Source organism: Protopterus annectens, chromosome 1.part0 (assembly GCF_019279795.1).
Source record: "Protopterus annectens isolate FY-2018-M chromosome 1.part0, PAN1.0, whole genome shotgun sequence".
NCBI lineage: Eukaryota > Metazoa > Chordata > Ceratodontiformes > Protopteridae > Protopterus > Protopterus annectens.
Genome location: NC_056725.1, coordinates 937,906,677 through 937,933,205, shown reverse-complemented (window position 1 = coordinate 937,933,205; position 26,529 = coordinate 937,906,677). Strand labels below are relative to the sequence as shown.

Here is a 26,529-nt window from a genome sequence, read left to right as displayed (position 1 = left end):
CGAGCTCTATAAATCTGTCCCCGGCAGGGTATGTCCCTAACCTTGAGCAATACACTGCCCTCACCTAGGATGATACCACAATATAAACAAAAAAATGATTGACTTCAACAATTGGCTTAATTTCTGGTGTCATTCTAAGGTGATCCAGTTCCTCTCAGTCTGGGATGACATGGATGCTAGACCACGCTGCTTTGCCAGAGGTGGTCTTCACCTGTCACCTCTAGGCTTTCGGTTACTGGCTAGGGCAGTTGCCTCCCCCATAGTTTCACTTTGGAAATTTTGCTCTCGAGACCTTGTCTAAAAAAAGGCACTATCACTCTCAAATAAATTAAAGGTTATGCTGCTAAATGCTAGGAGTTTAAATCAAATGTACTGTCTGAGCAGTTGCAGAAATTTGGTTCAGGGCTGCAGAGAGTACTCCGGCATTGCAAAGCTACAATGTCTTACACTTTCAGTCTGCAAAATAAACGTGATAAATGCACCTCTAGACTGGTTAGACCGGAAAACTCCATGGAGTTGCTCCAAGTTCAACTAACTGTGTGGGTAAGACCCCTCCCTTCTAGTCATCGTTTGCTGTAGGCCCCATTCGATGATCCAAGATACCCACGCTGCTTATTTGGGCCTACTTGAGTCAATCAAGTTATAGCCAAACACCCTAGTTATGGGTGATTTCAACTATCCCTCCAGTGACTGAGAAACTTACACGAGTACCAACATGCTCACACAAAGGTTCCTGGACTTTAACACTAATGCTCTGGAACAAATAATATGCAACCTCACAAGGGGCTCAAATATTCTCGACTTGGTCCTCAGCAACATAGGTGATCATTGCACCACCACTGTAGGACCTTCACTGGTTATATCTGATCACAATTCATTCGCATTTGAAGTAGCTATAACACCTTGAAACCCCTCTTAGGTGAAATCAGGCTAAAGATTTTCACCAAAGCCAATTATACCCTCCTAAGGGACAGCATAAATAATTTCTAAGCTCCTGTACCCACAGATGGCATCGACAACTATACTAAGGTATACACAAATGCCCTGTAGAAACGCATACATGAATGTATTGACGCGGCTGTACCCGATAGGATCAAAACAAGATTAAGAAAAAAACAAGCCTCCCTGGTGGACATCTAGCATTAATAAGTTATACAGCAAGAGGAAGAAGTTGCTGTTTAAGAATAAAAAGTCTTGGCACTAGAAGAACACCCTCCTCTGCTTTAACAAACAAATATGGCAACTATAAAATCCTGTAAGGGTAACTTGAAAAAAAAATTAGCAACCATAGCTAAGGATAACCATAAGGTATTCTTCAGCTGTATATGTAACCTAAAAGATAGGAACCAGATGTGTACTGAACTAGCTGTGGATTTCATCGCACACACTAATCCTGTGAAAAGAGCTAACCTATTAGCTGACAGATTTGGCAAAAATTTCACCCCCCCAAGCATTGCACAAAGCATTCCCTCTACATCTCCCCCACCTTGCATCTCCATAGAGCAAGTCATTAATGCTCTTTCCAAGCCGAAAACACAGCCTCTATGGGACCGGATGGCATCCCAGATTGCATTTTAAATGGTCTAAAACATGAGTTAGCGATTCCATTAGGTGCTCTCTTCAACCACAGCCTGAGTACTGGTTTTGTCCCTGCTGAATGGAAAACAGCAGCAGTCATCCCCCTTCATAAAGGGGGTACAGCAACAGACTCTGGGAACTACAGACCCATAAGCTTAACCAGCCTCATCTGTAAGGCTATACAACGAATCATTATAGACCTTATTAGGCGATTTCCAAATCTTTGATCCGACACACTTTCTGTTTTGTCAAAGACAGGTCATGCCTGTTAAACCTGGTAGACTTCTTCAAAAACGTCACCAGAGCCTGAGACTAAGGCAAATCTGTGCATATAGCTCACTTTGACTTAACCAAGGCCTTCAACACAATTCCACATTCAGGCATCATTGATTAAACTCTCCCAGTTAAATATCAACCCTTATGTCGTCGGGTGGGTTGTTAACTGGCCCACCGACAGATCACATTCAAAGTTGGGGACTTTACCTCAACCAGCAGACCTGTCACCAGTGGAGTTCCACAGGGCTCAGTGCTGGGCCCACTATTATTTGGAATATACTTAGATGTTCAGGCCAAAACAGAAGGGCCGTGGCTGACTAAGTTTGCTGATGACTGCTAATTAGGTGCAATCATTGAACCCTCAAACGATGTCTGTATACTTCGAGGGATTTGCACAAACCAATGATTGGTGCCAAATTCATGGACTCAAATTCAATGCTAAAAAATGTATTGTCATCCCCTTCAGTAAAAACAATATCTCTGCACACTGTCATGTAAATAATAGCCTACGTAACAACTCGGTAGTGAGAGACTTGAGTGTAAATTGACTGTAGCCTAAACTTTGACCACCATGTGTCTACTGTGGTAAGGAGGGCATTCTACATCACACACTTCATTAGCAAAGACATTGCCTAAAGAACGAAAGAGGTCATAACACCCTGCCACTTGACCCTCATCAGGCCAATAATTGACTACAGTGCTCCCTTTGGTATGTACCTTACCAGGCACTTGGCAACTTGAGAGACCTTGGAGATTTCTAACCAAGAAAATTCATGGCTTCCAGCACATCATACATTGACAAACTGAAGTCACTGTCACTGTACTCAGTAATGTACAGACTGCTTAGAAGAGACTTATGCCTGGCCTACAGAGCAATCTCTGATTCAAACCTAATGGAAATTCTGCACATCCACAAGCAAATGGGGCAAGGGTCACTCTCCCCAGGGACGTTAACCTGGCCTGTGACATAAATAGGACCTGCTGGAGAGACCAGTCTCTCTGAGGTTGCCACTACTCTGGAATAGGCTACCAGTTCACTTCAAACAAAGCCCCTTTATGACCTTGTTTAAGCATAGCCTTGATGACTGGATTGAAAACCGTAAATTCCTGTTGTGGATTTCACCTATGACCCTCCTAGATGTGGGCCATTGTTGCTAACTAAGATCTTGAGTGTATGCAAGATCCTTCATATTGGGTTTCTGTAGTTTTATATTCAGTACACATGGCTAGGCTTATAAAGACCTTTGGGTCAATAGCACAGTAGCCATCTGTGAACCTATATTCTTAAACATAAGTTCATAGGTTGGTACTAGGCTAACGGCCCTAGGACCTATACAAGCCTAGCCATTACAATTCCCTGGATATTTCTTCCCACACTATTTACTTCCCTGGACCCCTGTCTAGCAGGGCGACTGACGTGATCCCCAGGGTGAATTTCCTTTCTCCCATCCAGAATAGAAGAATCCTTAGAGGGCTTCACAGTTTGGTTTAAGACTTGAGCTTATCATATGTTAGTAGGATATCACTGAAGCTTGCCTTAGAGCTGCAGCTACAGGAAAAGTTTAAAAACAAATGTGCATGCATAAGGACACTGCTGTCAACTGCACATGTTAACAGTGAGACTGTCCATGCCCCTCTTGATAAAAATTTACTTTTTAGTTCTCCTTCAAAAGATGTATTTAAAACATTTGAGAGGGGATGATGAACCTTGTGCGGAACTTTTAGGACAAAGTGACCCTTTTCTTCCAGCCCAGTCTAGGTTGAGAGGTAACGTTGAACCAAACTATTCAGCTGCCAGTCGTCTTCTCCATCCTTGACATGGTTTCCAAGCCTTCCCTGCATGGGAGGATGTGCTTTCCAGGCCTTCCCTGCATGGGAGGACGTGCTTTCCAGGCCTTTCCTGCATGGGAGAATATGCTTTCCAGGCCTTACCTGCATGGGAGGACGTGCTTTCCAGGCCTTCCCTGCATGGGAGGACGTGCTTTCCAGGCCTTCCCTGCATGGGAGGACGTGCTTTCCAGGCCTTCCCTGCATGGGAGGACGTGCTTTCCAGGCCTTCCCTGCATGGAAGGACGTGCTTTCCAAGCCTTTCTTGCATGGGAAGACATTGTTTCCAGCACCTGAATGTGTACAAATAATTTAGCTATTTGGGCAGAACTGAAGAACTGATTAAATTAGATATTGTCTTTTAGTTATGATCACCGTGGTATCACTGCAAAAAGTGAAGTGAAGGCACATTGTACTAGAGCAGCAATGACTTCTGCTGCCTTTTTCCAGTAATGTTTCTGTGCAGAGCACTTGGAAGGCTGATGTGGGTACATAATTTTTCAAAACACTGCAAGTTAGATCTTTTTATTATAGGAGTAAAGCAGGTTTTACCCCTGCGACCTTGCAGAGTATGCAGGCTACTCCACCTCAGAACCAGCATCAGAGTTAATACTCCTGAGTATTCATCCTATTCATTATAGGTTCATAGGTTCATAGGTTCATACTAGGCTATCTGCCCGAGGGCATTTACAAGCCTAGCCCATAGTTTTGTGGCTTACGCCACCCCTTTAGTATGGGGAACTATACCCATTATTTTGCTGTGCCTCTGTTGAGCAGTGACACTGAGGTAATCCCTGGGGTATATCTGCGATCTCCCATCCATTGGTCAAGATTTTTCTTGAACAAGGCCAGCGAGGTGCTCTGCCTCACATATACCGGGATTTTATTCCACAGCATAGGAGTCTTTGGGTGATGAATCTATCCCTCCAGCACGTCCTATTAATAGCCGTGTCGAGGTTTAAGTCTCCGCCCTTGTGGCTCTGACGGATCTAGATTTTTGAGGTGAAGCATATTCATCAAATCTGGGTTTGACATGGCCTTGTATGTTAGGCAAAGGTCACCTCTGAGCAAGCGGTGCGACTGAATAGAGCTGGAGTTCTTTCAGTCGGGCAGCATAGGACAGATGTTTGAGACCCTTTATCCTTTTGGTGAGGAACTTTGTGGCCTCTCCAGCTGCTGCAAGTGTCGGGTCAGATACATTCAATGGGGCATTGTACTCAATCATTGGTCTGATGAGTGATGAGTATAGGAGACTATGACCTCCTTGATCTAGATGAGAATCCTTCATGATAAGGTGGGCAATGTAGAAGGTCTTCCTAACTACTTTAGCTACATGGGTGTCGAATGACAGACTACTATCAACCTGGGTCCCCAGGTCCCTGATAACTTCTTCTGTACTCAGTGGATTGCCACCTATTTGGTAGCTAGGGGTAACCTTGTTTTTCGAAGGGTATGACTATGCATTTTTGGCATTTAACTTTAGGCCATGGCTCTGGCACCAGTTATCCGCTTCTGTGAGACCCTTCTGAAGGATATCTGTGTCAGATGTGTTTTCTACTATGGCCCAGTTTGCAGTCATCTGCAAACTTTGTCAGCCATAACCCTCCTGTGTTTGCTTGTACTTCCGAAAAGTAGATGCCAAACAAGAGTGGGCCCAGGACTGAGCCCTGTGGTACACCACTTGTGACAGGCTTTGAGTCTGACATGGCGCCAGCAACTCTGACCCTGTGGGTTCTGTCACTCAGCCAGTTTGCAACCCATCTTGTGATGTATGGGTTAACATTTAAGCTGATGAGTTTTTCAATGATACCCGAGTGGGGTATTGTATCAAAGGCCTGAATGCTAATGCAGAAGTGATTACTGTGTTGAACATACTACAGCTGTTGATAGCAGTAGGTGTTAATGTACTGGTGTCAGTTGTGCAGTAGAAATTCTATCTCTGTCATCATCATAATCATCAGCCCCCTTTTCCCATTTTTCTGCATGGGGTTGGGGTATCGTGTTAACTGTCGCCAGCTCTCTTGATTTAGTGCCACACTCCTGCCTTCTTCAACACTCATGCCTGACTGTCACAGATCTTCTTTCATGCAATCCATCCACCTTTTTGCTGGACTTCCTTGCTTTCTCTTACCTTCTTCCTGTCTGTCACAAATCATCACCACCAGATTGCCTTCTGCTTTTCTACACATGTGCCCAAACCACTGTAATCTGTTCTCTTTGATCTTTTCTGCAATTGGAGCTACTTTGGCTTCTGCTCTTATGTCCTCATTTCTTCTTCTGTCCCACAGTGTGCATCCTACCACCTTGTCTCAGGCACTTAATTTCCATCACCTCTAGCTTCTTCAACTGTTCTGCCTTTACTGCCCAAGTTTCTGTACCATACAGTAGTACTGGTCACACCACTGTCCTGTACACCTTACTTTTCAGCTTCTTTGGCATTTTTCTGTCATAGACTACAATTGATACTCTATGCGAGTTGGCTGCAATCCCCGCTGATTCTAGCTTTGACCTCTTCATTCAGACTACCCTTCTCCTCAACTACCCCTCCCAGATACTTGAAACTGTTTAGCTGTTCCACTGTCTTTCCTTCTATCTCTATTCTCATCTTCTTCTGATTTCCCCAATTTGCTGCCATTACCACCGTCTTATCGGTGTTTGGTTTCATTCCATGTGTCTTCATATTTGTATTCCATTCTCCTGTCCTTTGCTGAAGTCCTAGCTCAGAGTCTGCCTGTACTGCCACATAGTCTGCATACAGCAGCTTTGTTGCTCTGTCCCCTCCATCCTGTTTGCTAATGTAGTCCATCACCAGTATGAACAGTGGGCTCAGAACTGAACCCTGATGTACACCCATTCCCACTGGGAACCCCTCTGTGAGGCCGAACACTGTTCGTACTTGAGTCATTGGGTCCTTGTATAGTCTTCTCTAACTCTACCATTGTTTCTGGGACTTCAAACCACCGTACTACTGCCCAGATCAGCTTTCTTGGGACCTTGTCATATGCTTTCTCCAAGTCTAAGAATGCCCAGTTGTACTCTCTCGTCATGTCTAGCTTCTTCTCAAGTATTTGTCTCGATGCAAACATCAGGTCAGTTGTGCTGCATCCTGATCTAACTGCTCATCTCCCATCTTACATTCTACTACTTTCCGTATCTGTTTATCAATCACCCTCTTCAGAACTTTCATGCAGTGTGATAGGAGTTTGATGCCTCTGTACTGCCCACAGTTGTGGATGTCCCCTTTGTTCTTGTACACTGGCACGAGTATGCTTGTTCTCCAGTCATCTGGGATACGCCTTTCACTCCACACTGCTGTTAGTATCCCCAGGAGCCATTTCTCTCCAATCTCACCCAGCATCTTTATCATATCTGTTGTGACCTCATCTGAGCCTACTGTTTTCTCTGACTTCATCTTCCTTAGTGCTGTTCTTACTTCTTCTAGGATGGACTTCTCCTCTTCTTTCATCATAGGCTGTTTCTGGGGCAGTACAGCTTCTGTTGGATTTTCTTCATTCAGAAGTTGCTGGAATTACTCCTTCCACCTGCCTTTGATGTCCTCTTGGCTGGTGAGCAGGTTGTTGCTGGCATCCCTTGTGAAGGTTGTCTGACTATCTTCTTTATCTTTCTGTATTTTCCTTGCAACCTGATAGTTTCTTTGTGCCCCTTACTGAGTCACTTTCCAGAAGTTGGTAGAGTGCCTCCGATGCCCTATTTTTTGCTATTACAACTTCTTTGATAGCCGACCAGTAGTCCTTCCTAGCCTGGTCAGTCTTTTCTGTCTCCCACTTCTTCCTGCACTCCTCCTTTCTTTTGATGACTTCCTGGACTACTGCATTCCACCACCAGCTTTCCTTATGTACCTTATTTCCATACCTGGCTCAGCCACATACCTTTTCTCTAGTCTTAATGCATGCTGTTTTTAGGCGCTGCCATTCTTCTTCAACTCCACCTATTTCCTCCTCTTCTTGGGGTGCTAGAGCCCTAAGTAATTCCTTGAACTGTTATACTTTCTCTCCAGTCAACTTCCAGGTCTTCAGCCTGGTGTCTGTTGACCTTAGACCCTTCTCTGACCACTGCTTGCCGCTGATTGTGGCAACTAGTGGTTTATACTGTGGACTCACTGTTTTATTGGGGATGACTTTGCAATCATGGATTCTTCCCCAGTGCCTTTTCCTTACTAGGAGGAAGTCTGCCTGAGTTGCATGTTGACTACTCGTGTATGTGATCTTGTGACTGTCTCTCTTTCTGAACCATGTGTTGGCTACTATCAAGCCATTTGCCAGACAGAAGTCTAGGATGGCTTTTCCTCCTTTATTCTTGTTGCCCCACTCATGTGGACCCAGGCAGTCCTCGTATCCTGTTCTGTGTCTGTACTGATATGTGCATTCATGTCACACATTATCAACACCAATTCATGTTGCCCTCCTTTAGCTAGTAGGTCCTGCAACTGCTGTCTGAAAGCGCACTCTTCCTCACTATCACAACCCTGCTGTGGGGCATAGGCTGAGATTATGAATACTGCCCTGTCATTATACTGGAGTCTGACTGCCATGAGTTTGTCATTAATTCTGATGATATCCCTTATTGCCTTCTGAAGCTTCTCTCACCACAATTCCTACACCATTTCTATCCTGCCCTCCACCTGAGTAGTAGACTCTGGATCCCAATCCTAGTGGTTTTGCTGCACTGCCCTTCCATCTTGTCTCTTGGATACATAGAATATCCAGCCCTCTCCGTATCATCATGTCATCCACTTCCAAGCTGCGTTCTGTCAGTGAACCTACATTGTGTAGCAATTCTCAGTTCATGTTTGGCAGGCAGGTTGGTCTTACGTCCAGCTTTCGCTCTTCAGAGCTATCCCAGGCAACCCAGACTGGGAAACTTGACACCGGCTAGCCAGTAGGTTATTGACCCAGAGCTGCTGGGCTTTATGGTGGGCACACACTAGCCAGTAGGGGCACATATACCCTTCCCACAGTTAACAAGGGTCCCTGGTGTGGGTTAGAGCAGGCCGGGTCCTCAACCCATTTATCACCGGTAACTGCCCATGCCCATTTTTGTTCATTAGTCAAATTCTAGCTCTATGCCTACCTCAAAAAATAAAAGAGAGAATGTGACATTCAGCCTTGTTATGTATGTGAGTGTTGGTGAGCAAATAACTGTATCTCTGTAACAGTTTGTCTTGTGCACTGTGGGAATGCGGTCTTCAGGGTGCTTTACATGTGTGTCTGACCCCTGCTTAGACACATGTCTTTGGCACACCTGTTGGCACAATTATATTTAGATTCTTACCAGAAATTACCAAGGGCGGTGCGATCTCTCCCCTTTGGACCAAGTATCGGTCCAGATTCTGCAACATAGTCTACAAAGTGGAGACCCAGAACTGTGGCAGTGGGGTCATTTGGCTGACCTTCATCTGCATTGAATTCTGATTTGTTAGGAATGTTGCTGAGATGTAGTAATTATCCCATTATTTTATTATCTACTCTTGTGGCAAGTTTTTGCATAGTTGTACAGTTAAGAAATTAGATATAGTGTCCTCACAAAAGTCATTCAAGTAACGTCTAAAAGCTATAGTCTAGACAAGGTTTTGTTTGCTAGTGATCTAACACTAATGAGCTAATATATTTGTAGGCAGGAAAAGGATTCAGAAATACCAGTTTGTGCTGTGGTTTTGCTGTTTGTATAATAGTGTCTGTTAGCTTTTCTAAACCACCCCTAATTCTCCCTAGTTTGCCATTCTTCCCCGAACACAATCTAAGCCTTCCAAATAGAATTTCTAGTACAGTGCATGAGTCTAGAAGTGTTCATCCAGATTTTAAGCACACTTATCAGTCACATAGGTTCATAGGTAAGTACTAGGCTATCTGCCCATGGGCATTTATAAGCCTAGCCACAGAGTGATGGCTTTCGCCTCCCCATTAGATTAGTAACCTGGGCCTCGGTCAACAGAACTCCTGAAGTGATCCCAGGGTAGAACTTACGATTGCCCATCCACTCATCAAGATTTCTCTTGAAGAGGGTCAGAGAGGAGATCTGTCGAATATGGATTGGGATTCTATTCCAGAGTGAGGGGAGTCACTGGGACAGGAATCTATCCCTCCAGCATGTTCTGTTTATTGCTGTACATAGGTTCAAGTTGCTAGAACGAGTGGTTCTGAGGGATCTCGTTTTTTTGAGGTGAAGCATGTCCATTAGTTCAGGGTTTGACATGGCCCTATAGGTCAGGCATAGGTCACCTCTGAGCAGACGGTAAGCGACTGAGAAGAGCTGGAGCTTTTTTAGTCGTGCTTCATAGGGTAATTGTTTAAGGCCCTTAATCTTCTTAGTGAGGTACTTCTGTGGTCTTTCTAGTTGTTGCAGGTGTCTAGTGACGTACATCCCAAATGGGGCATTGTACTCTGTCATGGGTCTAATGAGGAGTAAAGGGGCGCAATCACCTCCTTGGATCTGGATGACAAACCCTTTGTGATCAGGTGTGCCACATAGAAGGATTTCCTGACCGTTTTGGCTATGTGGTTATCAAAGGAGAGCATGCTATCTACTTGGGTACTCCGGTCCCTAATTACTTCTTCTGTACTTAGTGGATTCCCATCTATGTGGTGGTTTGTAGGTACTTTGTTTTTCCCAAATGGGATTACTGTGCATTTTTTGGCATTTAGCTTGAGGCCGTGTCTTTGACACCAGGTGTTTGTCTCTGTGAGACCCTTTTGCAGGATGTCTGTGTCAGCTGGAGAGTCAATTATTGCACCCAATTTACAGTCATCTGCGAACTTGGTTAGCCACAGTCCCTCCGCTTTTGCCTGTACTTCAGAGAAATGTATACCGAACAGGAGGGGTCCCAGGACTGAGCCCAGTGGGACTCCGCTTGTGACTGGTTTAGAGTCAGACATGGCGCCTGCCACTCTTACCATGTGGGTTCTGTCTGAGAGCCAATTGGCAACCCATCTCGTGACATGGGGGTTGATATTTAAGCTGGTGAGATTGTCTATGATTCCTGAGTGTGGGATGGTGTCGAACACCTTAGCGAGGTCCAGATATGCTGTGTGGACCACCTTCCCTTCATCTATGGCCTTGGTGGCTGTTTCGAAGACGTTGACCAAGTTCAGGAGGCAAGATCTGCCTTTAACAAAGCCGAACTGGGTGGGGTCCAGTGTCTGGAGGTTCCCAATGTCCCTGTTAATGAGCTCCATGATAATGCGTTCCATGGCTTTGCAGACCAAGCTAGTCAAGCTTATAGGGCGATAGTTCCCAGGGTCAGTTGCGGCACCACCTTTGTGGAGTGATACGACTGTTGCTGTATGCCATTCTTTGGGTACATAGCCTGTAGAGAGGCTGAGTTTGAATAGTGATTTGAGATGGGGGGGTTAGTTCATTTTGAAGCTTGTGTAAGACACAACCTGGGATAGCATCTGGTCCCATTGATGCTGTGTTTTTGGCCTTTGCAAGGGCTATCTTTACTTGTGTGTCTGAGATATCTGGAGCACCACATTCTTCTGGGATGGGTGCTAGCCCCTTTGGTGGAGGGGGGGGTGAAGTTTGCACTGAACTTGTCAGCCAGGATGTTGGCAATATCTGTTGGTTCAGTGTATTTATGGCCATTATGCACTAGCTCGGAGCATATCTGAGAGTTTGCCCCTAGACTCTTGACATAGTTAAAGAAGGCCTTGTGGTTATCCTTAGAGTCATTGGCTATTTTTCTTTTGAAGTTGGCCTTGGATGATTTAATGAGGGAGTGCAGTTTTTTACTGATGCTAATCAGAGGTTCCTTCTTATTTGGGGATTTTGTTCTATCTTGCAGGAGTTTCCTTCTTCTGTTGTAAAGTTTATTTATGGCTGGGGTCCACCAGACTGGCTTCCTCTTTTTTGAGGAGTTGGTCTTGGTTTTATGTGGGATAGCTTGGTCCATGCATTCTTGAAGGAGTTCATAGAATGCACTTGTAAAGGATTCTGCCAATGGGTCATCATTTTCCATTTAGGTTCATAGGTTCGTACTAGGCTAGCTGCCCTAGGGCATTTATAACCCTAGCCAGAGTGTATGTGGCTTTCACCACCCCTTAGGATGAGAATACTACTCCCATTTAGGGTTTAGTTTGCTGTGCCTCTGTTTAGTAGTGACACAGAGATGACCCCGGGGGTAAACCTACGATCTCCCATCCACTCGTCAAGATTTCTCTTGAATAGAGTTAGTGAGGGGCTCTGCCTAACATGGATTGGGATTCTGTTCCAGAGTGTAGGGAGCCTCTGGGTTATGAATCTGTCCCTCCAGCACATCCTATTTATTTCTGTGTTGAGGTTTAAGTCTCTTGCTCTCGTGGCTCTGATGGATTTGGATTTTCTGAGATGGAGCATGTCCATTAATTCCGGATTGGACATGGCCTTGTACGTCAGGCACAGGTCACCTCTTAGTAGGCGGTATGCGACTGAATAGAGCTGGAGTTTTTTCAGTCGGGCAGCATATGACATATGTTTAAGACCCTTTATCCTCTTGGTGAGGAACTTTTGGGGTCTTTCCAGCTGCTGCAGGTGTCTGGTAAGATGCATCCCAAATGGGGCATTGTACTCAATCATTGGCCTGATAAGAGAAGAGTACAGGGGCACAATGACCTCTCTTGATCTAGATGTGAAACCCTTCATGATAAGGTGGGCAATATAGAACATAGCCTAATGATCAGTGGGGAAGGACCTCTGTTTCAGCACACCTAAAATGAGTATGTCCAGCGCCTTAATGCATTGGCAGTGTGCTAAATTGCAGTGATAGTGGTCTTTGGTTGATTAGTATGAATGCTGAGCAAGGGAAAAGATGAACAACTGATCACCTGTCATTTTTTGTGGGGAAAGGACTTTTGGGTTCATGGACAGGAGTTGAACCTATGGTGGCTAACTATTGTTGCATTTAAAGCAGCATATGCACTGGCATTGTGAGTGGACTGGAAACATGTATGCATGTGTAGCTTGACATTCGGTTCTTTTCTTCTCTACTTATGTTTCTGTAAATGTCCAACTATCTGCTGTGTCACACTGCCTGTCTTGTCCTGTTGGTGACGGCCAGACTGAAATTAGAGGTAGAAGGGTGACATTGGTTGATGGTCATACTGCGTGGAAGAGGAAACACTGTTATAATATATGGACTGAAGGCAGTGTTGTATGGCTTCTAGGCATTCTTCACTTTTCCCGTTGCCCCTCTTGGTGAGGTCAGACAGCATAACAGTCCTGTTATAAACTTATCAGGCAGAATGAGACCCCTCTGTGCTCTCAGTTTACTGCAGCACAGTGAGGTTTAGGGTTTGAGAGTTTGGGGAAAGGGTGTTTTGTCATGATGGTAGTTTCCATCCTTAAATCCACTCAGTAAAGGTGATGGATTCCACAAGCAAACCTTTCTTTCTTTCTCATAGCAGTGTGTTAACCTGGTTGCAGTCAGGGGAGATTTTCTTAATGTATCAAATATATCACTGATTGACCATTTTGCCTCACTACACAAGTGCTTCAGATATTTTGTTTCCCTGATAGAATGGTAGGTGTCTGCCTGTAGTTGCCGTTTCTTTTTAATACACTGCTCAAGAGCATTTGCACTTGTACATTCCCCAGTACGTCTGACCCAAGGACCCTTTTTGATGGTTTTGGCAGGAGGTCTCTCCTGGACATTTTAATTCACCTACTTTGGGGACATCAGTCATGCTTCTCCATAGAAGAAATAACTTGGCCATGTACAGACTTAAAACTCTTCCTTGCCTAATATGGTAAGTAAGCAAGCTGTATGTGCCTCCAGGGGTGACAGATCTTTGATGGCTGATGGCAATCCTTTCACAAAATATGTTCATTAATCCAAAAGGAAGAGATTCTCATTTGAAAAAAAAAACTAAAACAACTCCTAGAATGTATATTTGTTGTGATAGAGCACTGTGTTCAGTCCTGAGGTGTTTCCCTTCTTGGTACATGAATCTTTGTGTGATCTTTGCTTTCTGCATGCTCTGTGAATGAGGTTCATGCATACAGCATAAAGTGTTAAATGATTTCTAAAAGTAACTTCAAATTTTATGCCTCAAATTAGTCTCTTCTCCTGTAGACCTTTAATTTGCCCATGAAAAATTTCACTGAGCTTGTAGCTTGTACTGATTTGTGTACATGCACGCACTTGCACATGTGCTTGCCTCAGTGTATTCATTTTCTTGTGGCTTCCAGGTCACCGTAAGGGATTATAGATTCTCTAGGCACAGCGTTCCATATGAGACTGGAGACCATCTTCCTTAGAATATATTCCAAATCCTTTTCCAGAGCTGAGTAAACCTCATATATGATAAGCAACCCCAGAAGTGGATGTGCTTTGACTTTTTTCCAAGATAGTGTTTTAAAGCACAGAGTTTTCACCTCACTGTGCGGAGGTGGACTAATGGCAGACCTTTTAAGGAGTAGGCTGTACTAGATGTTTACAAAATAGTGGTCTGAGATGAGAAGTCCAGCCTTTTTGAGATCTAGGCAGCTTGATATCTGAAGCTTTCCCAAGCTACAGACCTCTCCCTTCTACATGCAGTGCTTTCCAGTTCAACTTCTTATCCAGCTGTGACACCACACCTAGTGCTTACATCACAGAAATGGCCCCAGGCTATGTTGTTTGAATCTTTTTTAGAAGAAGATCTTGGATTGTCTTCTTGGTTGGTTGTATTGTCTTGGTCATTATAGGGTCATAGGTTTATACTAGGCTAACAACCACTAAGGCCCTTGTAAGCCTAGCTGTGGCACTCGAATATGGCCCACAGATTTGATTTGTATAGGGAGGTGATACCTTACTGACTGCCTGTGTATCATTACTAACATTCTGTCAAAGCTGAGGTCAGTGTACTCCATTTTTGTCCCTGTTTTTCAAAGTAGTGTTGTTTTCTGCCCTACCTTCACTTCTTAATGCTCATTTGATCACTGGTATAGATTTTGGCATTCTTTAGTTCCTTTCAGTGGGCTGAAGTCTCAGATTTTATTGACAGTTCTTTATCCTTGTCTCTATCACAACTAAGATTTTTTTATTGTTGTTTCTAGTGGTTTTGACCTTTTTTAAGGTATAGATGCTTCTGTTTGGTATCTTTTTGCATTTCAACAGGATTAGAGTAGCTTATGTTCCCTTACTGTATGCATATGTTTCATTGCATTTTTAGTATTTTATTGGAGATGCTTTTTTGCAGTTCTTCCATTATGTTTGGGTGGCCGGTATGGATGGAATGGCTTTCAAGAAATATAAATATGGCCACAAGGATCGTCTCCAGAACCAGGTGCACACTGCTTTGTCTGAGGGAGGAGTATTTTGATACAGACTGTGAAGTCTGTGGGTCTCTAACAGAGAAAAGGAACATACACCTGCTTGGTAAGATAAATGAAGGCACTCCATGTACCCCCTAAAAGGGCAGCATTTCTCTGGAGCCAACAATGAAGTACATGATTGGCCAGGCCTGGGATGCGAGGCGAGCAGAATATTTTGATTTTTTTTCTACCTACAATGGTATGCAAAAGAGTCCTGCTACAGTTAGGTAGAAGATGTGTAGGAAATTAGTTTGGTGTTGCATCTTGAGAACAAGCTCTTGCAGAAGGTCTGTTCCCTTTTTCTTTTAATTCATTTAGTTAATTTTCCTGGAGGATTTTCCCCATCACTCTGCTTCTCTTCCAGTTGGGCTGGAGACTGGAGTGGTGGATGGGGAGCCATTAACTATTGAAAGCTCATTTGATTGAATCCCAAATGGACAATCTAATTTAACCAAAAACTTGCTTGGTAGAAAACCTTCTCCACAACAAATATACCATAAAAATGTTTTTGCAGAAGGGTAAGCCCCACCCTTTCTTGCTTATATGTACTAACTCAATGGACGCACAACCACAGATTTGAAAAATAACACCACACACCGAATCCATATGCTTGTGTGCCAATAACTACAGATCTGAGGATACAACCTGAAGCTGAGCATTGCTCTTCACACACACTTTGCAAGACTCGCTTCCTTAATTCCTGTTATAAGAAATGACACCATCGCATCATACTTGCTGTTGACTCTTACAATTTTCTATCAAATGAGTTTTCAGTCAAATGGATTTGATCATTTGGGAGTCAGTCAAATGACACAGAGCCTTGTGGGCGACATCAGCATAGATATCAATGTAGGCTTACAAATAGTCCTGAAAATCGTCTTGGCAAAAGCTTATTGACTGCTTTTCTGTTTGTCTGGCCTTTTTTTTTTTAAGCCGCAGAAGCCTATTTTGAACATTTATTGTAATGAGTGCTTGAATATCACAACATTTTGTTACAAGAATCTAAAAAAGTTTTTATTTCCTGTTGAAATGAACTTCAAAGAGTTAGCACACAATTTGTGAATGAGTGCTGGGGAGAAAATAATTGAAGTGTTCTCTCTCATTTTAGGAGGCTGTACATTTGATGATGGCCCGGGCCCATGTGACTACCAACAGGATTTGTATGACGATTTTGACTGGGTACATGTCAGCGCTCAGGAGCCTCATTATTTACCAACTGAACTGCCACAAGGTAAGTAAATGGAAATGTCACAGCAGCGATGGCTGTGAAGCTGGTGTGCTGTAGGCAGAAAGGTTTTGTACTACATGTGATTGCACTGTTTTATGTAACATTTGGAGAATTAAAGTATCCTTTAGTAATTCAAGTAATTCCTTGAAATATCCTGTGTTTGTGAAGTGTATTGTTTTGCAGTAATGCAGCTTCTTGCAATTTTTATGTAAATTCTATGCTTCTGGTATGTCCAAATGGCATATCTCTATTTTTTAGTAATTGTTTCAGGGTTGTTTTGGGTGCCCCTGTCCTTGAGACCACTAACCTTGTCCATTAATTCTGAGCTTCATTTTTAAGACACTGGTACTTACTAAGCCGTCAGTTATCTTATTTATGACTTCCTTCCAAACTTTTGCAGTCAGTTTGATGTTCATGTACAAATCACAATCACAGGGATACGGAAAGATAATATACACACATAAGAATGTTGTTTCTTGCACAAGTTCACATCAAATTAACAGCTCGGTGATTTTATTGGATAAGGTGATTTGCTTAGATTGATTTCATTCAAAATGTTGATGCTGCATTTCTGGTGGAGCTTCATGTTGTTGAAATAGCATTCATCAGATGCTGTAATACTATGTAAATGTTCGCTAAATGTCCAAAGCATGACTGCAAAAAAACGCACTGCACTGACTTATTTTTGGAGAGATGCAGGAGTTCCCTCACTAATGTACGTAATACTGAGGTCACAACTTTCTGGATCTTGCCTTACACACCTCCAGGGGTGGGGGTACTGCTAACTTATCCCATTACAAAAGCTGACTTTATGAAACAGTTGCATCACAAAAACATCTACTCCATTTCCTGCTTCCAGTGACTTTTAATACCCAAAGCAGTTTGTCAGCTAAACATGGTTGTCATCACATTTTGTATTATTTGTACTGATCACTAGTAAACAGCATGACAGCTAGGCAAACATTTCTAAGTGCCCTGTTTTAAACAACTCGGCTTCCGGAAGTTATGACCTCTGCTGCTCCAACTCCAGGAATCAAGTTCCATGCGACTTTTGTCACCGTAAGAAAGGGCTAAGCTTTCTTACCCCTAGCAAATACAAAAATCATTCACTGAACAATTTGAACTGGGTAGAATTGATGCAGAAACCATTTAACCTGATTATGGTCTAGGAACGATAGAGTGTAATTTATGAATCAAGAATCTTTAATTTGTTTCAAGAGCAATCATGTGCTTGCACGTACATAGGGGAATGCTGCTACTGTTAATCGTTGCTTTGGGAAGGTAATGACTAGCTGAAGAGGTGCAGATGAGATGACCTTGTCTGCTCACCTTTGATGATCAACTTAATCTGCAGCTAAGTCAGAGTGATGTGCATAGAAAATTAAGGCATTTGGATTTCTGCTACGTTCCCAATTAATAAGATATTAAGTAATTAATCATGCAGTGCAGGAGGAGGGAAAGGTCATTGGCATATTGTTTGGGTTGCGTGCTGGTCTGTTTGCTTTAGAGGATGATTGCTATATGCCTTGGTGTGCCCTTCATGTGGAAAAAATATTTAAATCCATGACTTGTCATTGAAATGCATCCTTATTTACCACAGAAGGTGTGTATTTACGTATTTATATATGATTGCATATATGTATATAGTTTAGGTTTCTGCAAAATGTGAAGTTTTCACATTTGTGCACTTCTACAGTCTGTTCTTTGTCAAGTTTCTTGTAATACTTGCTTGAGGGAATAAGGCAGTGATGTAGATTTTGCCCCTTTTCATTTTCTTTGATGTGTTTTTGTAGATGCTAATGAACTGTCTGTCAAAACTTGTATTTTCTGTACATAGGTAGTGCGTTCAGACTTTTGTGAAACCTTGCTGTGGTCGTTTTTCCCAAGGTGGTAAGCCACGTGGGGGACCAAGTTTTAATGTTTGTCCTAAGGTAAAAGTAAAAATCTGTCTGGGCCGAGTAAATATGAGAGTTACTGGTTGTCAGAATGTGTATTGCATTGCTAGTGTTGTGCTCTCCAGGAGGCAGTTCAGCTTCTGTTACAGTAAGAATGAACTCCCAAGTGCAGAAATAATTTTTGACCATTTGCCGTAGAGTAGTGTTGTAAATCAGATTGTTTAAAAGGAAAATACGTGGAGGCTGTTGTTATAAAAAGTATGATTGGATACAGATTCCATTTAATAACCTTAAAACTCTGTAGAAGAATTGTAATTATGGTGCTGGTATGTTCGTGTTTCACTGTTGCAGTCCTAACGGGTTATCTGGCCCCCGGTAGCCCTCGATCGGCCCGAATACCAAAGGTAAGGGGATATGAAGTCTGCTGCCGTCGGTTGTATAGGACGTTAGTATCCTTGATACAAAAGGAGGCAGCCGATGTCACTTCCTCAGTCTTCTTTGCCGCGGAGCCCGAAGCAGAAGCTTTTTTGCCCAAGTGCCAGTCGGCTGTTTACCTTTTTGTTTTCCGACTACAAAAGTCTACATCTATAGCTAAGTACCCCGTTGGGGATCCTGTTTTTCTTGCCTTAACGTATGTCAGAAAAAGTTAATTGTCTTGCCTGTGGAAAGCAGATTCCCCATAGACATTTTCATTCTTACTGCATTATTTGTTTACGCCTTGACCACGATATTCCTAAGTGTGATCTCTGTGCTTCATTTAATCCGCGTACTGTTCGTCGTCTGATTAAGCTTTTAGCTAAGCACGTTGGAGTTTGGCCTAAGTTCGTCGGTATGGCGTCTGCTGGTCTTCAGGCTATGGGTGTTCCTAAGAAGCGTAAGGACAAAGACCGATACAGGCTTCAAAGGGTCAAATCTACTGACGATTTTAAGTTGGTAGTCAGTGAGGCGGCTTTGCAGCCCCTGCAGTCCATGGATTTACCTCCGCAGGCCTCTGGTGCGACCATTTCAGAGTCCTCCATGCCTCTGGCTTCCATTTTGTCATCTGACCTTCAGCCTGTGGTTAAGCAGGTTCCGGTTTCTGTGGCCTCCATTCTTCGTTTTGACAGCAGGCAGATACCGACGACCTCCTCCGTAGCCAAGCCCTCTGAGTCTTTCCGACTTTCAGGTAAATCCTCTAGTCGCAAGCCTGTGAAGAAACAGGCTCCAGCTGCTTCTCGTTCCCCTCAATCTCAGATGGTTAAGATAGCTAATGATCTTTTGACTCTTATTAGCTGCTCACAGCCTCCTCCTTCCAAAAGAGGCAGGGGTTTCTCTCCAGAAGCTTTATCTTTTTCAGGTACTGAAATTTCCAGCATTTCTGCTGATGAAGAGGAAGCTTTTCAGGTTTTTTCTCCTTTTGAGAATTCTGATGCAAAGGAATCCATTCCTCCTCCTCCTCCAGAGGATATTTCTTTTGGTGATACTTTGAATACTCTTAAGGAGCATTTTAAATGGGAAAGTCAAGACTACCCTCAGTCTAAGGAAAGGATCAGAGAATTTTTGGATTTACCTCAGCACAAGCCTCTGGCTATTCCCCCTGTGTTGTAGGTGGTGGATGATGTTTTTCTGGAAAATTCCTTGACTCCAAATTCTGTTCCTCCTGCTCCCAGGAAGCCTGACAGGTACTACAGAGTTCCTGATTCTCATTTGTTTCTTTATTGTAATCCTCTGGCTGACCCAGAAGTTATTTCTCAAGGACCTAAAGGGGTTAAGGCCACTGTTACCAGCAATCCTTTTCCTTCTTATGTAGAATCCCGGAATCTAGATAGGTGGGGAAAAAAGGTTTATACCTCTGCCACTTGCTGTTAGGTTTACCGATTGCCTTTTTCATATGCTCAAGTATCAGCAGCATACCTTGGAGGCTATTAAGTCAAATATTTTCAGTGTGCCTCTCTTGGCGGAGAATGGCAGAATTGAGTAAATCATGCACATCTTTAGTCTTGTTAACAACCATTCTTTGCACTGAGGTTTTGATGATGTCCTTCATGGATGCATCTGCAGTCATAACAAGTGGGTTGTCCTGTCGTCAGGCAGCCCTGCAGTCGGCCGGATTCCAAAGTCCGGGTCCGGCTTCGGCTGATGTCGCACTCCACCCGACGTCATCTCTGTTGGTCTTCGGGTATAAAAGCATCAGCCGACGCCATTTTCCTCAGTCTTTCTTGCCGGGTGGCGCCCGAAGCAGAAGCTGTTCGCAAGTGCCGGTCGGTCGGATCCAGAGATTACATCTACCGAATACTACTTCGAAGACTTCTAAAGCTAAGTACCCCGTTGGGGACTCTTTCTTGCCTCAGCCGATGTCAGAAAAAGTTAACAATTGTTTAACCTGTGGGAAACAAATACCTCATAAAGATTTCCACTCTTACTGTCTGCCTTGTTTAGGCCCAGCCCACGACGTAGCAGCCTGTTCGGCCTGTGCCTCTTTCAACCGACGAATGCTTAGGCGTCGGTCGGAGTTTGCAGAACAGTTTTTCGGTTCTGATTTTGCGTACATTATGCCGTCGGATCCTCCGACTACCCAATCTACCAAAAAATGCAAAGATAAAGACCGACACTCGCGGTCCGCGGTTTCGGCGAAACCACGGTAAAGCAAACCAGAGTGTCTCGGTTTCGGCGAAACCGAAAACTGATCAAAGTACAGCTGAACCTATTCTCACAACTGAGGCCCCTGCTACAACTCTTGAATCGACCTCAGAAATTTTACCCACTACGGTGGTTGACTTATCAGACACCATCCCTTGGATGTCTCTACCCCAGCACGTGGTGCTGCTAGGCCTCCAGCAGCCATGTCCATTAAGGCCTTCGCCAGGGCTAAAGCAGCCAAGACTACTAAAACAGTGCCTGTTAAACCCCTCACATCCAGGCCCTCTTCTAGTTCTCAAATGCTTTCTTTGGCAGAAGATTTAATTTCTTTAATTAGAGGATCTCAATCTCACCCAGACAGGGCGTCTCATCCCCCTGAGAAGAGAGCTAGGGCAGAGCCGCCTGAGCCAGTGTCTTCTGATGATTCTGCTGATGAATCAGACATAACTGACCAGCCAGAGGCCCCTTTCTCCAATTTTGAAGATTCTGATGCTGAAGAATCCATTCCAGCTGCTTCCCCACCAGAAGAATTCTCCTTTGGGGAAACCTTGCATGCCATGCGAGAACAGTTCAATGGCAGCAACAGGATTTTTCAGACTCCAGAAAAGACTTAGGACATTTCTGCACCTCCCACAGCACAGACCCTTAGCTATACCTCCTGTTCTCTCTGTGGTGGATGATGCTTTCAATGATGTTTGCTCCGCTCCAGATTCTTTACCCCCAGCCCCTGCCAAACCAGACAGATTTTACAGGGTGCCAGATACTCATCACCACCTTTACAAGGCCCCACTTGCAGACCCAGAAACTATATCCCAGGGTCCCAAGGCAGTAGCGACCACAGCTAAAAACCCTATTCCTTCTGAAAGGGAAGCAAGGTCATTAGACAGATGGGGTAAAAGGTCTACACTTCAGCTACTCTCTCAGCTAGAGCTTTAAACTGTCAGTTTCACATGATACAATACCAAGAGTTTATGCTTGATCAGTTAACTAAAAAACTAACCACTGATGAATCTCTTGATAAGAAATATGTATTAGAGATGGTAAATAACATACAACAGGTTAGCAACCATTCCTTAAAATGTGGCTATGATGCACTGGAGGCTTCATTTAGATCAGCCATGACAGGCACAGTGATAAGAAGGCATGCATGGCTAAAGGAACAAGCTTTACCGGATCATGTTAAAGCTAAGTTGCTAGATGCTCCTATGGACAAGACAAGTTTGTTTGGTACACCTGCCCAGCAGGTTATGAAGAAAATGGAAGAAAAGGCAAAATCTGTTCAAACTGTTAAAGATTTCTTGCAGGTTCAACCCCAAGGTTTAGCAGAAACTGGCCTGCCAAAATTGGTCCTTTCCTGACTCCACAAAATTTCAAAGGGGCAGGAATAGACGTCCCAGAGGCAGAAACCAATCCAGAGGAGGTGCCTACAGAGGCGACAGTGGCAAGGTAACAACAGAGGCACAGACACAGCCACTGCCACTACATCAGCACAACCACAGTGACTTAATCCTAAATCCGCCTACCAGGGAACAAATAGCAGCTCCTCTAGGCGGAAAGTTAACCTTATTTTCAAAGAACTGGCACTACATAACAAAAGACAAGTGGATTTTACAAACCATAGATCAAGGTTACGGTTTCACTTCCACACTTTACCAGTCAAAAGAGGAATGCCAAATCTACCTCCAAATCAAAAACAGAGGCTCTACGCCAGATAATGGAGTTAGCAAACATGAGAGCTGTGGAAAGAGTGCCAACAGCAGAACAAGGAAAGGGGTTCTATTCCAGACTATTCCTAGTTCCAAGAAAGGAAAAAGTTGGAGACCAATTCTCGACCTGTCCACCTTAAATACATACATCATTGTCCCAAAATTCAAAATGCTGACCCTACAGCAACTTCTTCCCATGCTGGGCAAGGAGTCTTGGCTGGTAACTCTAGATCTCAAGGAGGCATACCTGCACGTCCCCATTCGACCAATCTGCAGAAGATACCTCAGATTTCTTGCAGGATCAGAGCACTATCAATTCTCAGCATTGCCCTTTGGCTTATCTACTGCCCAGAGTATTCACAAAATGCCTGGCATCAGTAATCGCCCATTGCAGACTACAGGAATTCAAATTTACCCATACCTGGACGACTGCCTGCTACAAGGGGACAACAAAAGCAAGCTGACAACAGATTTACAAAGGGTCATTTACTTGCTACAAGGACTGGGATACACAGTCAATTTACAAAAGTCAAGGCTGATACCATCCCAAACAAGGACATTCTTGGGCGGAATTGGACACAGTACAACAAATGGCATTCCTGACTACAGAAAAACAAAAGAACTTCCTCTTTACTTCTTGGCACTAACAAAACTGAACAAGTTAACAGCAAGAAAAGTTCTGCAGGCCTTGGGCTTCATGGCATCATGCATAATCTTGGTCCCATTTGCCAGACTACATATGAGGAAACTACAGTGGTACCTAAAGAATTTATGGTCCCAGCACAGACACAGTCTAGAAACAGAAATCCCACTAATTCCATGCTTAAAACAGGAGTTCCTATGGTGGGCTCAGGCATGCCAGTCAAACCCAGGCCTACCCTTTCGCAGATGTCAACCAAGCCAGACCATCACAACAGGCGCTTCAGACCTAGGATGGGGGCCCACATGCTGGACAAATGCGTGCAAGGATTGTGGACACAGGATCAACTTCACCTGCACATCAATCTAAAAGAAATGCTGGCAGTAAAACTGGCAATCCAAAAGTTCAAACCATTTCTCAAAGAGGGCCAGTTGATGATAAGGACAGACAACACCACAGTCATGTGGTACATCAACAAACAGGGAGGCACTCATTCATACCCCTATGCAGAATGACCTTGGAGCTGTGGACCCTGGCACTCAGCTACAACATTCAGTTACAGGCAATATTTGTACCGGGAAAGACAATACTCTAGCAGACATATTAAGCAGAACCACTTCGGATGCCCACGAATGGAAGCTGCACCCGGACATCTTCAAGACCATCTCAAAGAAATGGGGAATGCCACAGATAGACCTATTCGCATCACCTCTCAATCACCAGCTCAAAAATTCTGCACAAGGACATTCCACCCACTAGCATGGAAAGTGGACTCACTCTCCTTCAACTGGAAAGGCCTAACAGCATATGCATTCCCACCTCTTCCTTTGATACACAAGGTACTACTAAAAATCAAGGAAGAACGCCCAAGGATAATCCTGATAGCTCCAAACTGGCCAAGACAACACTGGTACCCACTACTGAAGAGCATGTCTCGAACAATATGTGGCCAATACCCTGATGCCTTTGATGTTAACTCAGAACAACTACAGCATCATACATCCAAGCCTAAAACGCTGCAACTGACTGCATGGAACATCACATAGCAGCAGCTAATCCAGAACTTTCCCAAAGAGTTAAAGACATTATTCTTGAAGCACGCAGACCTTCAACAAGAAGGAACTATGCTGGAAAATGGAAAAGGTTTGTCATTTGGAGTACGGAAAGAGGAAAAGATGTGTCAAACATAGATATGCCTAGCATTCTGGAGTATCTGGCCGAACTTCTTCATTCAGGCCTGTCCTACTCCTCCATCAAGATACATGCATCAGCTATTTCAGCAGAATACAGCCTTGATCCACCTGTTTTTTCGCACCCTTTGCTCCGGCAGTTCCTCAGAGGAATCAAGAATGTAAAACCTCCAAGGAAACCACCATTACCAGCTTGGGATTTAAACTTTGTGCTAGAAAAGTTGACACTATCACCCTTTGAACCAGCAGCAACAGCAGACCTACAACACCTGTCATGGAAAACTGCTTTCCTACTGGCAATTACTTCAGCAAGGAGGGTTTCAGAACTACAGGCCTTAATGGCAGTGCAACCCTTCCTAATCTTCCACCAAGATAGAGTGTCCATGAGGACTAATCCTACATTTATGCCCAAGGTGGCATCCAGAGTGTCTTTAAACCAGGCAATCCACCTTCCTACCTTCTTTCCCAACCCACAAAACAGAGGGGAAAGAATACTGCATACCTTGGATGTACATAGACAGCTACGCTACTACTTGGACAGAACAAAAAATAGCAGAAAGACTGACCAACTTTTTGTAGCCTATGCAACAGGAAGGGAAGGAAAAGCTATTTCCAAACAGACAATCTCCAAATGGATAGGAAATTGCATACGATACTGTTACTCCTTCCATGGAAAACCAATTCCACAGAACATAAGACCTCATTCTACAAGGGCAACAGCCACTACCACAGCCTTCTTACGAGGAGTGGCAACCAAAGACATTATTGAGGCGGCTACTTGGACCTCCGTGCATACATTTGCCAAGCATTATAATTTGCCTCTATATTCCAGATCCCGGGCAGGGTTTGCCACTGCTGTACTGCAAGGGATACTAAACACACCATAATCTACCTTTATCCTCCTCCCCTAGTTGGCTATGGTATTCTACCCACTTGTTATGACTGCAGATGCATCCATGAAGGACATAGTACAGTTTTGTACCTACCATAAATGTAGATGTCCGAACTGGATAGCATCTGCAGTCAGGATTACCCTCCCTCCTTCCCCTCTGTGGTACTCCTAGGGTGTTTACCCTCCTAATAGCTAGCTCTTGGGGGGGAGTCTATTATGGTGTATTTGTTTGTATATATGTACATATATGCTTATTGTTGTGTTTACCTCTATCTATTTGGAAACATTGGCATCTATCCAAATTTTAGCCTGCAAGAGGGCTACTGGCATCTGGGGCAAGAAACACTGAGGAAAATGGCGTCGGCTGATGCTTTTATACCCGAAGACCAACAGAGATGACGTCGGGTGGAGTGCGACATCAGCGAAGCGGACCCGGACTTTGGAATCCGGCCGACTGCAGGGCTGCCTGGCGACAGGACAACCCACTTGTTATGACTGCAGATGCTATCAGTTCGGACATCTACATTTATGGTAGGTACAAAACTGTACTTTTGTACCTACCATAAATGTAGATGTCCGAACTGGATAGCATCTGCAGTCAGGATTACCTCCCTCCTTCCCTCTGTGGTACTCCTAGGGTGTTTACCCTCCTAATAGCTAGCTGTTGGGGGAGTCTTTATGGTGTATTTGTTTCTATATATGTACATATATGCTTATTGTTGTGTTTACCTCTATCTATTTGGAAACATTGGCATCTATCCAAATTTTAGCCTGCAAGAGGGCTACTGGCATCTGGGGCAAGAAACACTGAGGAAAATGGCGTCGGCTGATGCTTTTATACCCGAAGACCAACAGAGATGACGTCGGGTGGAGTGCGACATCAGCGAAGCGGACCCGACTTTGGAATCCGGCCGACTGCAGGGCTGCCTGACGACAGGACAACCCACTTGTTATGACTGCAGATGCTATCCAGTTCGGACATCTACATTTATGGTAGGTACAAAACTGTACTTTCTTGAAGCTTCCTGCAGGGCTGCAGCTACTGGATCGGTTATCAGGAGGCATGCTTGGCACAGGGAACAACCCTTTCCGGAGCCTGTCAAGGCCAAGCTTTTTGATGTACCTTTACACAAGGACAGTCTTTTTGGCAGTAAAGTGGAGGAGGTGCTCAAGAAGATGGAGGATAAGACCAAATCCATGCAAACAGTTAAAGACTTTCTGCAAGTTCAATCTCCTTGCTTTAGCAGGAACTACCCTTCTAAGAGTTGGATGTTTCCTGATGCCAGCAGACTGAACCGTTCTAGGACCAGAAGTTATAAATCTGCTAGGGGACATGGGGCTACCCCTCGAAGGACTAAACAATGGCATGCTTCCACTTCTAAGTCGGGA

The 26,529-nt window shown here is 44.0% G+C and overlaps 1 protein-coding gene across 17 annotated transcripts in view; it reads left to right on the top strand.

Moving 5' to 3' along the window:
• Nucleotides 1-26,529, top strand: part of PTPRK (protein tyrosine phosphatase receptor type K) — a 3,469,591-nt gene that overhangs the window by 622,114 nt on the left and 2,820,948 nt on the right. For all 17 annotated transcript variants that reach the window (XM_044064217.1, XM_044064183.1, XM_044064208.1 and 14 more), the window contains exon 2: nt 16,079-16,201. In XM_044064217.1, coding sequence (XP_043920152.1) covers nt 16,079-16,201 — 123 coding nt within the window. The remainder of the gene's footprint in view (nt 1-16,078; nt 16,202-26,529) is intronic.